The sequence below is a fragment of the Trachurus trachurus genome (genome assembly GCF_905171665.1).
Source record: "Trachurus trachurus genome assembly, chromosome: 14".
NCBI classification, from domain to species: domain Eukaryota; kingdom Metazoa; phylum Chordata; class Actinopteri; order Carangiformes; family Carangidae; genus Trachurus; species Trachurus trachurus.
The window spans coordinates 25,711,594-25,727,762 of NC_139903.1; the positions used below are offsets into that span (position 1 = coordinate 25,711,594).

The following is a 16,169-nucleotide window of genomic DNA, read 5'->3' on the forward strand; positions in this document are numbered from 1 at the left end:
TGACAGATTATACAATATTAAAGGGGGAAAAAAATCCACTTTTATTGGGATGTTCTGTGAGCACCAGTGATGGCTCATAAAGAAACTGCAGTTGGAGACATGTCAGACTGTTTACCTACCCCCCACCCCCACTCCCCCTTCATACCATAGAAAGGGTATAGATACACACTGGAATCTCAGGATTTGGTTTATTCATTTATTTACACAAACATTACAAGTGCATGTATACATCCTTTTATAAAGTGGACTGCAGTTGAACTAAGAAACCCATCTAGAGATCATGAGGCAAGTCCTAGGAAATCCATAGAAAAGTAACCTTATCATGAAGAAGCTTATCAGTGCCCCCTGCTGGAGGAAGTGGGTCACTGCAGATCTCTACCCAAATGCTATTACCTTCATATTTTCAGCTATTGAGTAACTGAGGTTCTTACCATGTCAAGTCTGCAGACATGCTCACGCAGAGTCACAGGATCCAAACCTGAGGGATCAGAGAGAGAAGGTGATCAACACACGCTTTCATCCAAGTGTACTGATTAATGCAGCCATCACGTGTTCAGAAAACCGAGAGTCACCACCAACAGTCTGCCGGTAATTCCAGCTATTTCAGTTTAGGTTTCATCATAACAGTGTGCAACAGCAATTTGTGCACTACAGGTTAGAAGTTACCTTCAGGGGTCAGGAGGTCAGGAGGTCAGCCTGGCAGAGTGTCACCTGGAATAAAAAATATATAGAAAATTAGGACAATTCTTATTTTCCAGATGTTTTCACTGTGTCACTTTAAAGGCTCAGAAAATTGGATTAGAATCAATCGTCAGTTGTCGCATCAGACGGCACTTCCTATTCCAGGTTTTCATCACTGACTATGCAGAGCAAATCAGCTTTTCAATCAACTCACCATTGTACAGCGCTTTAAGTGCTTATACCGACAATTAAGCTGCACTAGTTGGCACATGTAACAGTATCTATTCATGTTTCCAGGCTGCAGTGATTGCAGGATAAGCAGGGCCATTCTCAGAGTCACATGACTCAAGAATGTAGGCTTATGTAGTGTGTACACTGCTGTGACAGGTAGTATGTTGAGGATTTCAGCTATCTGGCTGCAGCTTGAGTGAAGTCACTATGGTTGTATTCAAATTTTTACTGCAGCTGCAGCTTTGACAGGTCCATGTCAGCGCTGATACATGATGTGTGACCTATCGTTGGTGTCTGCTCTGCTCCAGAATGCAGAACAAGCTTATATGCAAATCAACCCGTAGCTGCACAAAGGTGAGCGCATGAAAAGCTGATCTGCACACATGTTAAACAAAGGACGCCTAAAAATCTAACTCACCAGGGCCGTGGCAAAGAGGGTCGAGCTGCAGCTGCACTGGGTGACACTCTCACTGGGAACCGACTAAACCTGAGAAAGTAAAACAAAATTCAAAATGAGGAAAAAGGCACAGATGGAAGTCACTTCAAGTCTCCTCCTTATTCTGTGTTCAGAAAACTTATGATCACCACTGAACAATCTGCCGGTAATTCCAGCTATTTCAGTTTAAATTTCATCACAACAAAACGCAGCATGTTCATGTTTGCCATGGCAGAAAACACAAACTCACCTGCACAGACACAGATCAGCTTCAGTCAGCTGTTGCAGCAGGCGAGCAGCCGCAGAACTGGTGAGAAGGAAGAACACAGTTGGATAAGAAATAGAGAAGGGGCAGCTACAGCTAAGAAATCTTTAGCAGTTGCATCTGACGGTACATGGTTGCCAGATGTAAAGTAATTATTGTATTTGTGCTTTAATTTAGCTCTTTGTACGATGTATGATCAATAATCCTAAACAAACCAAAATGGACAATAATTATGACCTTCCCATGAAATTTGCCATAGCGACGCATTTCAGTACATCACAACAAATGCACACCACCATGCTGCAAAACTAAATGATCCCTGGTTACCTTGAATCTCAATTTGCCGTGAACTCACAGGCTAGTAGTTGCTGCCCTCTTGTGGTTAGAGGAACTAACTACTATCACTACACAGCCAAAGCGATCAATGTAGCACGTAATCTTGGCTTCTTCACAGTTGGATTAAATGTATGACCATTCTGGGTTAAAATATGATAATTTGGGGGTTCGTATGATAATTTCCTTTTCAGCATCTGGCAGCATTTCCTACTAAAGGTTTTTATGACAAGGTCTCAGAACCACCACACGCAGGATGCATGAACTTACCAGCAGTTCAGTCGGCTGTCGTCAGTAGGTAGAGTTCACAGGCCTCAACTTCTGATGGCAGGTCACCTTTGGGGAACACAAGGAAACAAAATGTCATGTTTTGTTGACAACTGAACAGTTTATATTTGACAGGTGTTAAAATGCTCAGAAAACCGAGAGTCACCACTGAACAATCTGCCGGTAATTCCAGCTATTTCAGTTTTAATTTCATCACTACATTTGATCATTTGCTCATGTAAAAAGAAAAGCAAAAAATAAAAAAGCATCACTTACCCTGCCTCAGACATGGCATCATCTTGAGCGGCCCACCTTAAGAGAACCAGAAAGCACAACTCAGTACCACTGACAGTGAAGATAAATTGAGATGCAGTGTTTTGGAGGGCGAGCCTCAGAGCAGTGAGTTAGAAACATTGTCAGTTGTTGCATCCGACGGCACAGGGTTGCCAGATGTACCATCAATAATTCTACAAAACCCAAATGTATTTCAACCTTCCCATGCAATTTCTTTTAGTGCTGTATTTCAGTAAAAAAAGTTTAAGCAGGCAAATCTACTAGTTGTTGCTGCCCTCTTGTGGTTAACAACTATCACTACAAAGCCAAAGCAAGCAATGTAGCCAACCAGTGCAGGGGGGGGGGGCTGTATAATAATTTCTTTTTCAGCATCTGGCAACACTGACAGTACTTCCTACTCAAGGTTTTCATCACCACCACACGCAGGATGCATGAACTTACCAGCACTTCAGTTGGCTGTCGTCAGTAGGTAGAGTTCACAGGCCTCAACTTCTGATGGCAGGTCACCTTTGGGGAACACAAGGAAACAAAATGTCATGTTTTGTTGACAACTGAACAATTTATATTCGACAGCTGTTAAAATGCTCAGAAAACCGAGAGTCACCACTGAACAATCTGCCGGTAATTCCAGCTATTTCAGTTTTAATTTCATCACTACATTTGATCATTTGCTCATGTAAAAAGAAAAAGCATCACTTACCCTGACTCAGGCATGACATCTTGAGCGGCCCACCTTAAGAGAACCAGAAAGCACAATTCAGTACCACTGACAGTGAATACAGTTTTTTTTTGGAGGGGGGGCTCAGAGCAGTGAGTTAGAAACATGTCAGTTGTTGCATCCAATGGCACAGGGTTACCAGATGTACCATCAATACTTCTACAAAACCCAAATGTATTTTGACCTTCCATGAAGTGTTGTATTTCAGTACATACAGGATAAGCAAACTGTAAAATTAAATGATCCCTGGTTACCTTGAAACTGAACCTGCTATGAACTTTTCATGTATAAATTTGTTCAAAAAAGTTTAAGCAGGCAAATCTACTAGTTGTTGCTGCCCTCTTGTGGTTGGAGGTAACAACTATCACTACACAGCAAAGGCAATCAATGTAGCCAACCAGTGCACATGTAATCTTGGCTGCTTCACAGTGGGATTAAATGTATGACTGTTTGGGTTAAAATATGATGATATCTTTAGGGGGGTCTGTACGATAATTTCATTTTCAGCATCTGCAACACTGACAGTACTTCCTACTCATGGTTTTCATCACCACCACACGCAGGATGCATGAATTTACCCATAATTCAGTTGGCTGTCGTCAGTAGGTAGAGTTCACAGGCCTCAACTTCTGATGGCAGGTCACCTTTGGGGAACACAAGGAAACAAAATGTCATGTTTTGTTGACAACTGAACAGTTTATATTTGACAGCTGTTAAAATGCTCAGAAAACCGAGAGTCACCACTGAACAATCTGCCGGTAATTCCAGCTATTTCAGTTTTAATTTCATCACTACATTTGATCATTTGCTCATGTAAAAAGAAAAAGCATCACTTACCCTGACTCAGACATGACATCATCTTGAGCGGCCCACCTTAAGAGAACCAGAAAGCACAATTCAGTACCACTGACAGTGAAGATAAGTTGTTGAGATGCAGTTTGTTTTGGGAGGGAGAGGCTCAGAACAGTGAGTTAGAAACATCGTCAGTTGTCGCATCAGACGGCACTTCCTATTCACAGTTTTCATCACTGACTGCTGCACTGGTGTATCAAGTAGTTGGACGTCACTGTCACTCACCTGCCACAGACATGAGACGTCACACCGACTTCCTCGTAGCATCCATCAAACTCATGCAACGAGCTGCCACACCAGAGCCCACCTGTAGAAACATCACATTCATGGTTCAGATTTTTTTTTTTTAAAGACACATTGACAAAATAAGTCATTCCTAATATCTTAGTTTTTTTTTATTTAATGAGCATTTGCTAATGTAAAAAAATAAAAAGCATCACTTACCCTGCCTCAGACATGGCATCATCTTGAGCGGCCACACCTTAAGAGAACCAGAAAGCACAACTCAGTACCACTGACAGTGAATACAGTTGTTGAAATGCAGTTTTTTGGAGGGGGGGCTCAGAGCAGTGAGTTAGAAACATTGTCAGTTGTTGCATCCGACGGCACAGGGTTGCCAGATGTACCATCAATAATTCTACAAAACCCAAATGTATGAAAATTTCGACCTTCCCATGAAATTTGTTTTAGTGCTGCATTTCAGTAAATACAGACAGGATAAGCAAACAAAAAAATTAAATGATCCCAGGTTACCTTGAAACTGAGGCTCAATCTATGAACTTTTGTAAATTTGTTCAAAAAAGTTTAAGCAGGCAAATCTACTAGTTGTTGCTGCCCTCTTGTGGCTAACTATCACTACAAAGCCAGAGCAAGCAATGTAGCCAACCACTGCGCATATATTCTTGGCTGCTTCACGGTTGGATTAAAATGTACGACTGTGTTAAAATACAATATGGGGGGGGGGGGTCTGTATAATTTCCTTTTCAGCATCTGCAACACTGACAGTACTTCCTACTCATGGTTTTCATCACCACCACACGCAGGATGCATGAATTTACCCATAATTCAGTTGGCTGTCGTCAGTAGGTAGAGTTCACAGGCCTCAACTTCTGATGGCAGGTCACCTTTGGGGAACACAAGGAAACAAAATGTCATGTTTTGTTGACAACTGAACAGTTTATATTTGACAGCTGTTAAAATGCTCAGAAAACCGAGAGTCACCACTGAACAATCTGCCGGTAATTCCAGCTATTTCAGTTTTAATTTCATCACTACATTTGATCATTTGCTCATGTAAAAAGAAAAAGCATCACTTACCCTGACTCAGACATGACATCATCTTGAGCGGCCCACCTTAAGAGAACCAGAAAGCACAATTCAGTACCACTGACAGTGAAGATAAGTTGTTGAGATGCAGTTTGTTTTGGGAGGGAGAGGCTCAGAACAGTGAGTTAGAAACATCGTCAGTTGTCGCATCAGACGGCACTTCCTATTCACAGTTTTCATCACTGACTGCTGCACTGGTGTATCAAGTAGTTGGACGTCACTGTCACTCACCTGCCACAGACATGAGACGTCACACCGACTTCCTCGTAGCATCCATCAAACTCATGCAACGAGCTGCCACACCAGAGCCCACCTGTAGAAACATCACATTCATGGTTCAGATTTTTTTTTTTTAAAGACACATTGACAAAATAAGTCATTCCTAATATCTTAGTTTTTTTTTATTTAATGAGCATTTGCTAATGTAAAAAAATAAAAAGCATCACTTACCCTGCCTCAGACATGGCATCATCTTGAGCGGCCACACCTTAAGAGAACCAGAAAGCACAACTCAGTACCACTGACAGTGAATACAGTTGTTGAAATGCAGTTTTTTGGAGGGGGGGCTCAGAGCAGTGAGTTAGAAACATTGTCAGTTGTTGCATCCGACGGCACAGGGTTGCCAGATGTACCATCAATAATTCTACAAAACCCAAATGTATGAAAATTTCGACCTTCCCATGAAATTTGTTTTAGTGCTGCATTTCAGTAAATACAGACAGGATAAGCAAACAAAAAAATTAAATGATCCCAGGTTACCTTGAAACTGAGGCTCAATCTATGAACTTTTGTAAATTTGTTCAAAAAAGTTTAAGCAGGCAAATCTACTAGTTGTTGCTGCCCTCTTGTGGCTAACTATCACTACAAAGCCAGAGCAAGCAATGTAGCCAACCACTGCGCATATATTCTTGGCTGCTTCACGGTTGGATTAAAATGTACGACTGTGTTAAAATACAATATGGGGGGGGGGGGTCTGTATAATTTCCTTTTCAGCATCTGGCAACACTGACAGTACTTCCTACTAAAGGTTTTCATCACTACCACACGCAGGATGCATGAACTTACCCACAGTTCAGTTGGCTGTCGCCAGTAGGTAGAGTTCACAGGCCTCAACTTCTGATGGCAGGTCACCTTTGGGGAACACAAGGAAACAAAATGTCATGTTTTGTTGACAACTGAACAATTTATATTCGACAGCTGTTAAAATGCTCAGAAAACCGAGAGTCACCACTGAACAATCTGCCGGTAATTCCAGCTATTTCAGTTTTAATTTCATCACTACATTTGATCATTTGCTCATGTTAAAAAAAGAAAAAAAGCATCACTTACCGTGCCTCAGACATGGCATCATCTTGAGCGGCCCACCTTAAGAGAACCAGAAAGCACAATTCAGTACCACTGACAGTGAATACAGTTGTTGAGATGCAGTTTGTTTTGGAGGGAGAGGCTCAGAACAGTGAGTTAGAAACATCGTCAGTTGTCGCATCAGACGGCACTTCCTATTCACAGTTTTCATCACCGACTGCTGCACTGGTTTATCAGGTAGTTGGACGTCACTCACCTGCCACAGACATGAGACATCACACCGACTTCATGGTAGCATCCATCAAACTCATGCAACCAGCTGCCACACCAGAGCCCACCTGTAGAAACATCACATTCATGGTTCAGATTTTTTTTTTTAAGAGACATATTGACAAAATAAGTCATTCCTAATATCTTATGTTCTTTTTTTAATTAGCATAAACTGTACTTCTAGGTCACAGATACCATCAGAAAACAGCCATGCCTTTACATTATCCAATACTACTGCACATGATGATATTTAGTCAGTTTTATTCAAATCTACTAGCTGATATTAAACATGCAAAATAAATTACCATTCACTCTTTGGGTGGGGGGAACACATAAAAGAAAACCTGAGTCTCACTTTGTCTTGTTCCTTCTCCATGCTCTCCACGTGGCTGCCTGAGGCCTGTTTCAACAACACTAACGTTTCACTGCAGCCAACACAAACACATTTAACTCAACTACGGCTCATGTAACGTGTGTTATCACAGTAACCACCATGCTAACGCGGCCTTGTGCGACTTGGACTCTGTTCGCAGGTCCAGTAGAAACTGCCGCGGTCCGACACAGTGACCAGGTCGAGAGACAAACCGAAAAGAGCAAAAACGAGGCTCAGGGAGGTTTTAAAGCCTCTTCCACTGTCGCAGGAATAATACGTAGGACGTACGCGGCCACGTAATGGCGCCATGTCGCCACCTGCTGCACCGGAGGAAGAAATGTTTTCTCCCTCAAACTCAACCTGAGCTGTGTTTACAGTCAAAGTAAGGATTATAAAAACGGTGTTACACTTTATCCAAAACTAAATACAACACAATATTATCGTTAATTTAACACCAGTACATGTTATAGCTGTGTAGAACAATGTGGATTCACTGTTTTCTCTCTTTTTGTTTTCAGTAAGATGTTGTGCTGCTCAAGATCAAAAACTCAAGTCACCCATGAGCTCAATAAACTTTAAATGAACCTTTATTCTAATGTCCTACACATATATAAATAATTTCCAACTCATCGCCCATTATGTCACTTTCTCATTGTCTTTTGGTAATTGAACATCTCAATTGAAACACTTTGTAAAGTCTGTATGCCCTTCAACTTACCTCAACTGCACTGCCACTTTATCACCAGGCACTTTCTATACTGTACACTAGTAGCAGACTACCAGTAGTTTAATTTTCTATATCATCTATTTTTTTCTCTGATGTCTTGTTGTGTTAGTGTTTTTACTTTTACTGTTTCCTTTTTCTCATAACATCAACCTGCTTAAGTGACAACAGATGGAAATTAGCCTGGGGCTACACTCTGGCACACGAAAATGTTCATAAATATGCAGCATGGTCCCTTCTTTCTTGAAAAATACATTTAAATTGCATAAAAGGGGGAAAAGACAGAATAAGTAGTTGCATTTGCATTATCCTGCAGCCACAGGGTGATGCTGTTAGACAGCCTACTCTGGTTTTCCTCACCAGACCCATGTCTCATTAGACGCCTGCCTGTGTGTCTGCTGCCTGTCTGACTGTTGGAGACTCAGAGTCATCTTGCTCTGGATTTGTTTTCTTGTCTGACCTTGGATATCACACCACATCTCCACACTCAGGACTCCACAGTTCCCACTGGGCCTTCAGGTAAAGATGCTAAACTTATTCTAACACTTATGTATCTACACTGAGTCTGTTTTCCACCAAAATGTGTGTTTCTCTGCTGTGCTGATGCTCCGTGCTTGATTTGCAAACACGTTCTTTTTCAAGGGTATCTTCTTGAATCTTAAACACTGAAAAGGTCAAAAATGAATCTTATAAAACACAATGCTTTGGGTATTAACACACAACAAGGTTATAGAGTACAGAGTGAATGTTTAAGTCAATAATTGTGAAGTGGGAACAGTTTTTTCATTTTACTTGGATGCTCATCAGGGACTTCTTTTTTCTATATAAAAGTAAAAATCGAATTCCCTGGCACTCTACTGTGACTAAGGCTGACATATGAACTTTCTGATATTTGCTCTATTTCAGGAAAACTTGATTTTATGTCTTTCCCTGGTTTTGTGGAAGAGGTGGAGAGAAACAAAGAAAAAAGAAAACCTACAACTATCTGTGTGTATGTGTGTGTGTTCTTGAGGTGAATGAAACGTGTGTTTGCTGTTAGTGAACGTGACAGGTTGAAGGTTTGAGTGTTGCACTCAGCATGTTGCCACCAGTGAAGAAGGATCGGATCATTACTCAGCTACCAAAGGTTAGTCACGCACACGCATGCACACGCTCACACACACACACACGCACTCCTCTATAATGCAATTACAGCTAACAGTGTTACTGTTGATGATGAGGTTATTCTTGAAGTATGTCTCTAAAATGGGACGGCTGCAAATTTGCAAATTGCTGTTGTCCTCATGAAACCTGCAACAAAAGTCTTTTTTAAAGATTTTAAGATTGTTGATGCAGAGCCACTGTAGAGAGGTACTATGGTCAAAATAAAAGTAAAGATGGCGAGTGTAGAGCTGACAATTTTTGAAAATACAACAGTTTATTAGATATGATGAGCCAGAGGGAGACATGGGGGATTTTAGTTATGCACACACATCTGTTCCTCCTGTTTTTGATTGTAATGCTCTTTCTCTTCTTCTTTGTGACGTCTTTTCAGTGCTTTAGTCCAAATGCGGCGCTGCACACCAAAGACGGCTTCCACCCACAGGTGAAGGCAGCCTGTCAGGTACAGAAGGCCGGCACAGTGAGGTAAGGCCCAGACAACTCACCCCACTGTCTGATATGAGTTTACATTGAACAAGTTAGTTCAAGTCATGCTTTGTCTGCTGTGTCAGCTGACAGCCACTGACCTCACCCATCACAACTGACTACAGTACTGACCTGATGGTCAATGGACGTTTTCTTTTAATACATCACATGAAACAGTCCAACATTAGTTTGTCTGTCTCTCAGTACCTCCCAGTTTCCACAGTCTGCTCTCTCATCTCAGCAAACTGGTCACACCTTTATAGTTTTACTTCTACATCTGTTGGGCACTGTACTTTTTGTTTTTTGCAAACATTACTGAAACAGGCATAGGTGCATGGTGCATTTCGGGGACTATTTTCAGCTGCAGGTTAATTCAATTTAATGTTCCTTGTAATGGAGGAACCTGTTGCACGGTGGCTCTCTAACTGTAGCAGAGAAAATCTGTCACTCAGTTTCACTGATTTATGCTTTTGGGCTTTTTATGTGATTTGTTGACCATGATTTATTAGGTTGATTTAAAGGGATAGTTCAACATTTTGGCAAATTGGCCCATTGCCATAATCCCTATAGTTTTAGGAGTTTGTTACCTTTAATAGGCTATATGCCGCTGGCTGAAATCCAGGAAGTAGTGGTACTTCCTGGTTGGTACTTTCTGAATTTCAGCCAGCCAGGTGTGTCTGATTATTGTTTTGAGGTCAGACACACCGGGATTAATCAGTTTGGCCAATCATGTACAACAGGAAATAAAGGAGCTGGCTGAAATTCAGGTAGTACCAACCAGGAAGTACCACTACTTGCTGGATTTCAGCCAGTGGCATATAGCCTATTGTCGGTGCAAGCATTTTTAGAATGGCGGAGCAGAGCGGCGAGCTGCTCAGAGCTACGCTACAGAGGCTAGTGGGATTTCCCTCATCAAATACACAATCCAACAACTCCAAAACGCTCTGGTTGACAAGTTGTGACATGCACATTCACCACGCTATGAGATAATAACAGAACATCAGCAGTTTTGCATGAATTTACCTCTAAAACAACTCTGTTTCGTAACGTTCCGTTATTATCTCATAGCGTGGTGAATGTGCAGGTAACAATTTGTCCACGAGAGCGTTTTGGAGTTGTTGGATTGTGTATTTGATGAGGGAAACCAAGAAATCCCACTAGCCTCTGTAGCGTTGCTCTGAGCAGCTCGCCGCTCTGCTCCGCCATTCTAAAAATGCTTGCACCGACAATTAAAGGCTACTCCTAAAACTATAGGGATTATGGCAATGGGCCAAAATGTTGAACTATCCCTTTAACTCTGAGCCTCCACCACCCTCCACCATCTGCTTCACCTTTGCCCATTATGTGTGGCTTTGATGAACATTTTGTCACCACTCTCCATAAGTTTTGTGAGTCTCTCACCACTCGCATCATGTTACAATGACCACTCACTGTCTTTCACACATATTATATGATTATTTATGTCTTTATAGCATGCAAAATAAAATATGTATTATGATTTTGTTTTATGTGATAATCACATTTCTGTCCACAAACTCTGGCAAATCAAATTGTTCTATAAATTTTCATTGCTTGACAAAAATATTTGGAACAAATCCGCCTTCATGCAGAGAGAAAACATCCTTTTTAAAAAAGCTTGTTTATCTGACTACCTCCAAATGAGCCAAATTTTTTGTGAGGTCAGATTAAAGGTCCAGTGACAATGTAGCACACATTAAGGATCAATTGGTTTGCAGTCATGTATGTTCCCTGCTTTTGTTGTTGTACGGCGTCATGAATGACAGTTTACTTTCTGTTGCCAGCTTTAATATCGCCAAAGTGATTGTAGTGGGAGATGTTGCAGTTGGGAAGACATGTCTGATCAGCAGGTAAGATGAAGCCATGTATACAGTACTCAGACCACTTCAACGATTATAGTTTTGTTTGGTTGATTTTACTCAGTCACACGTGAGGACACACTGACAGAAACAACTTGTGCACAGTCAACTCTCAGTCAACTGATGCACACACTTCTCTTTGGGTATTAACCATAATTAATGGTTTAACTGAGTTTGAGTGAGTAACTAACACTGTGATGCCAGAGTCAGATAAGGAAATTGAAGTCATTTAATGTCTAAATCATCAACTTAAAGCCTCAGTTTGGGCACCAGCAGCCTTTCTGACAGCTCAAAGACAAATAAAAGAAACAACACCAGCTTTCTTTCTGTCTCATAGTTTTCCCTTTTCCCGTCAGGTTCTGTAAGGGAGCGTTTGATAAGAACTACAAAGCAACCATAGGGGTGGATTTTGAGATGGAGCGTTTCGAGGTGCTCGGTGTTCCCTTCAGTTTACAGCTGTAAGTATGCTACGCTACACCACGCCGGCGAAATAGGTCAACTGGGTCAACTGGGTCTGTCTCTGGCTTCCTGTCCAACATGTGTTTTAAAGCCCTCGATTGTCTGAACAATCAGCATGCAGGCTCAAATGAAATCACATGATTAGATAATATACAACTATCCATACCGTGTCCTCGAGGTAATTTGATAAGCGTCTTATTGGCAGTTAGATGGCTTCCAATGACGTGTTTTTCAATCACTGTCTTGGTGTGTGTTGTGCATATAAGTGCATGTGTGTAGTAGCCTATTAATGTAATTTTCAGGTTAATATCCCATAGAGACAGACTGCACGGGACAGTTAACAAGCAGAACACAACATTCACTGCTGAAACATGACCGTGCTCTTTCACTGGTAAATCATCATAGTTGAGTTTCCAGAGGATGAATACAGCTGATACTAGTGATCAGCGGACCTTTCAGACAACCACCATGACCAACATGTCTTCTCCTCTTCATTTCCAAATAAGAATAAGATAAAAACAAGAATGACTTTATTAATCCCCATAGGGATTATATAAATTAATCATCCCAACAATTAAAGCAGCATGTGTGTTTCAGGTGGGACACAGCAGGTCAGGAACGATTCAAGTGCATCGCCTCCACCTATTACAGAGGAGCACAAGGTGAACTGTGTGTCTCTCTGTGTCTTCTCCTGTCATGTAAATGATTCCAACACAGTTTCATCTCCACCTCCTCATTCACTCTGTTCAAATCATCTCTGTTTACATCTGCAGCCATTATAGTGGTGTTTGATTTAAGCAGTGTGGGATCTCTAGCGCATGCCAGGTAACTAACACACCATTACTTTCTTATGATGATACCAATGCTAGTAGCACTTTGATAGCTTTGATTGTGTGTATGTGTGTGTCTGTATGTGTGTGTGTGTCTAGGCAGTGGCTAGAGGACGCTATGAAGGAAAACGACCCATCCAGTGTTTTACTGTTCCTCGTTGGTACCAAGAAGGACCTGAGTGTGGGTGACAGTTTTAATAAATGACTTCGCATTGACAGAAATGAAACTTGTTGTTTTGGGCTTTTATATTTTTTGACTGACAGAATAATGAATAATGAACATATTTGCAAATTAGTCGTAGTCCAAAAATAGTCACCAAAAAAATGAAATAATAGAATAATAGCCATAGCCAATGGATTTAATCTTTTATGTATTTTGTTTTAAAGTTGTGATATTGTTGAGGTTTTAGCTCTTGTGTCTTTGGCTGGAGAGTTTTCAGAATGTTTCTTGCTAATATCTTTTAGGCTTTATGTTACATTTTATATAAATTCCATGAAAATTTGATGATTTGTTCAACAGAGAGTTCAAGAGACAATGATTCTATAGAAATGGTGAACTTGTTTGTTTCTCCTCCACTCTCCTGTTCCCATTGGCCCCCAGTCTCCTGATCAGTTGGCTGAGATAGAGCGGGAAGCCATCAGACTCTCGGAGGAAATCAAAGCGGAGTACTGGGCTGTGTCTGCAAAGTCAGGTGGTCAAACACACATTAACATGCACAAACTCTCACCGTCATCATCCCATCGTGCATTTTATTTTCTGTTCACCTCCTCTCCGTCTCACTTAATCTTCCACCTTGTTTCCAGGTGATGGGATCAGGGACTTCTTCTTCCGCGTGGCTTCTCTGACTTTTGAGGCCAACGTTTTGTCTGATCTGGAGAAAAGCGGGGCGAGGAACGTCGGTGACATTATCAGTGAGTCAATTCTCATTATTTCAAAGGAGGCGTCGGTACTAAAACTCGCTTTTTTCTAAGATTCATTATCTCTCTAATTTCTGGGAACAACCCAGTAATAACGACTTTTCTCAACTCACTGAGTAATGTGTAACTCTGCAGCTGCCGCTGAAGCATTAAAATCAGTTTTTCTCATGGCACGTGAGCCCAACACTACTTGAATTTATTTTTACTGTCACCACACCCCATCAACCAAACAACAAAATACTCCTTCACTTCATTTCTCAAGACTCCTCTCATCTGTCCCCAAGCTCATTTGTACCTAATGTAGAACAGCTCAGAGATTGACGGGGTATTGAAAAAAGGCTGAGAAAAGCTTAATCAAGACACAGGTCATGTAAATCTGCCCAGTTGTTCAAAAGGTAATCTAATCGGATTTGGGATAATGGATTGGATCTAATCTTGAAATGGATTGTTCAAAACTAAAACAATAAAAAACAACAAAAAAAACAGGATTATTCTGATCCCAGCAGTTTGGTGGATTCGGGAATAAAATGTAATTTAAATTCAATTCAAATTGGTCAAATAAGCAACCTTTATAATGTAGTATATACATTGATATTTTGCACTTGAACATTTTTTAAAAGTTAACCTTTGATTAATTCAGGAAAAAAAAAGAAAATTGAAATTTATATTTTGAATTTTGAAGTTCGAATTTGAAACACATCAAAAATATTCACAATGTGTTTGACTAATGTACTGCAAATTTCTTTGTTTTGTATTAATTTGTTGTGGGTCAGAGAAGGTCTGGCTGTGTAAAAGACATGGAAGAAACAGCACAGAAAACTATATATACACCCCAGGCCATTTTAAAATAAACACACTTTGAGTGACCCCATGCTGCTGTTCTACCTGATTTTAATTTTTATTGACCTAGTTGCCTTCAATGGTACACATTTAGAGCAATCATTATCTGGATTTGGTAATCTTAAAAAGTTTGGATCAGGATCAGACTGATCCAATCCAACTTTGCTTTGAACAACTGGGATAAAAGTAAAACGGATTACATGATCCTGGATAGGGGAAAAAAAGGGATTTCAAAATCCGGATAATTTTGATCCAGATTACACCTTTTGAACAACTGGGCCCTGGGGACTATTTTCAGCTGCGGATCAGAGTCTCCCAAACATTTGTGCATCCATCCATCCATCCATCCATCCATCCATCCATCCATCCATCCATCCATCCATCCATCCATCATCTATGCTGCTTATGCTGGGTTGCATGGGGACTGGGCCAATCCCATCTGACATAGGGCGAGGGTTGGGTTCACCCTGTGACAGACCAGGAACAACAAACACACTCACATCCCATACAGCATCCCATATTAACTTAAAATAATCTATGTGTTTTAAACTTTGTAGTCATGTTGTTTATTGGCCATTGTTGGTTTTCATCTTTCCATGGGATTTACTGTCAATAAACTGTATATAGATTATTACTAGCATCATTTACACTTTTTTTTTACACCCTTTGTACCTCACACTTTTCTTCTCAATAGTAAAATTAAATGATGCTTTATTTCCATTTGCTGCTCACAGGGATCACAGACAGCACAGAGGCAGATCGTGCACCAAAAAAGAGGAAATCCAACTGCTGCTGATGAGAGACCAGAGAAGGGCCGACGCTGTAGCGACTCCACAAGGACACACTGAACAGGAAGATTAAACTGAAATATGGACTCAGCAGCAGGCTCAGTGTAAAACATCCCTGAGCAACACCCCATGTAAAGCCATGTCATATCAACTCAATGAGTGCCAGCTGCAGACGGCCTGAGAGGGAACCAGGAGAGGGAACCAGGGTGAAGAGTGAGCTGAGGCTGTGAAGGAGTGAGCAGAGTAGTAGTAGTAGTAGTCGTGTCCTCTCAGGAATGTGGTCCAGCTGGCCAGAGCTGCAACAAGTAAAGCTTTGTGATGTGCCTGGTTACAAAACATGTATTAAAAGAGGAATATTATTCTCCTCTAGAGGTTTTATTAAACTGCCTTTGGTTGATGCGTACATAAACACATCGTCTGTCTGTTTGACTGAGGGAACATTTTTCTCCCATTATAGATAAAAATGATGTTTTTTCTTTTTCTTTGGTTTCCTCGCCGGTCTTCCTCATCATGTGTCTGTGCTGCTAATGTGCTGCGTACGCCGGCTCCCATGACCGCGGTCATACCCACAACGCATCTCTCTCCTCTGACATGAGGGTTCTCATGATCGCAAAAATGGAGGGATTGTTTTCCGGGGAGAGGAATGAGCAGAGTTACATCTGAGGCCAATCGATTCCCCCGCTCAGCAGAGATGGGAGGAAGTTTGTTTTCACCAGCCTGTGTATCATGATCCCTCCTGTAGTTTATTAAACATAG

General features: G+C 41.1%; 1 protein-coding gene and 1 long non-coding RNA gene across 4 annotated transcripts; one reads left to right on the forward strand and one right to left on the reverse strand.

The window, feature by feature from the left end:
- Positions 1 to 679: 679 nt before the first annotated feature.
- On the reverse strand, positions 680 to 5,430 carry LOC310996516. Of its 3 annotated transcripts, XR_014595903.1 has the most exons (9): positions 5,136 to 5,430; positions 4,063 to 4,098; positions 3,208 to 3,240; positions 2,949 to 3,014; positions 2,490 to 2,525; positions 2,217 to 2,282; positions 1,599 to 1,655; positions 1,331 to 1,399; positions 680 to 711 (listed from the first exon to the last, which is right to left on the reverse strand). It is a non-coding gene; the product is annotated as an uncharacterized lncRNA (long non-coding RNA). The 3 variants fall into 3 exon arrangements; XR_014595902.1 differs by lacking the exons at positions 2,949 to 3,014; positions 3,208 to 3,240; XR_014595904.1 differs by lacking the exons at positions 2,949 to 3,014; positions 3,208 to 3,240; positions 4,063 to 4,098; positions 5,136 to 5,430 and adding exons at positions 3,804 to 3,869; positions 4,522 to 4,554.
- A 3,069-nt stretch (positions 5,431 to 8,499) lies between these two features.
- rab34b (RAB34, member RAS oncogene family b) lies at positions 8,500 to 15,477 on the forward strand. The gene is made up of 11 exons (XM_083987085.1): positions 8,500 to 8,594; positions 8,982 to 9,201; positions 9,610 to 9,701; positions 11,504 to 11,569; positions 11,935 to 12,036; positions 12,635 to 12,699; positions 12,811 to 12,862; positions 12,967 to 13,048; positions 13,469 to 13,559; positions 13,672 to 13,779; positions 15,360 to 15,477. Exons 2-11 carry the CDS (start codon positions 9,154 to 9,156, stop codon positions 15,419 to 15,421), a joined length of 768 nt encoding a protein of 255 aa, XP_083843211.1. The 5' UTR covers positions 8,500 to 8,594; positions 8,982 to 9,153; the 3' UTR covers positions 15,422 to 15,477.
- Positions 15,478 to 16,169: the final 692 nt, after the last annotated feature.

Coding starts and splice junctions, on each gene's coding strand:
- rab34b (XM_083987085.1), top strand. CDS start 9,154: ATGTTGCCACCAGTGAAGAAGGATCGGATCATTACTCAGCTACCAAAG. Junction 12,863..12,966: donor GGATCTCTAGCGCATGCCAG/GTAACTAACACA, acceptor GTGTGTGTCTAG/GCAGTGGCTAGAGGACGCTA. Junction 13,049..13,468: donor GTACCAAGAAGGACCTGAGT/GTGGGTGACAGT, acceptor ATTGGCCCCCAG/TCTCCTGATCAGTTGGCTGA.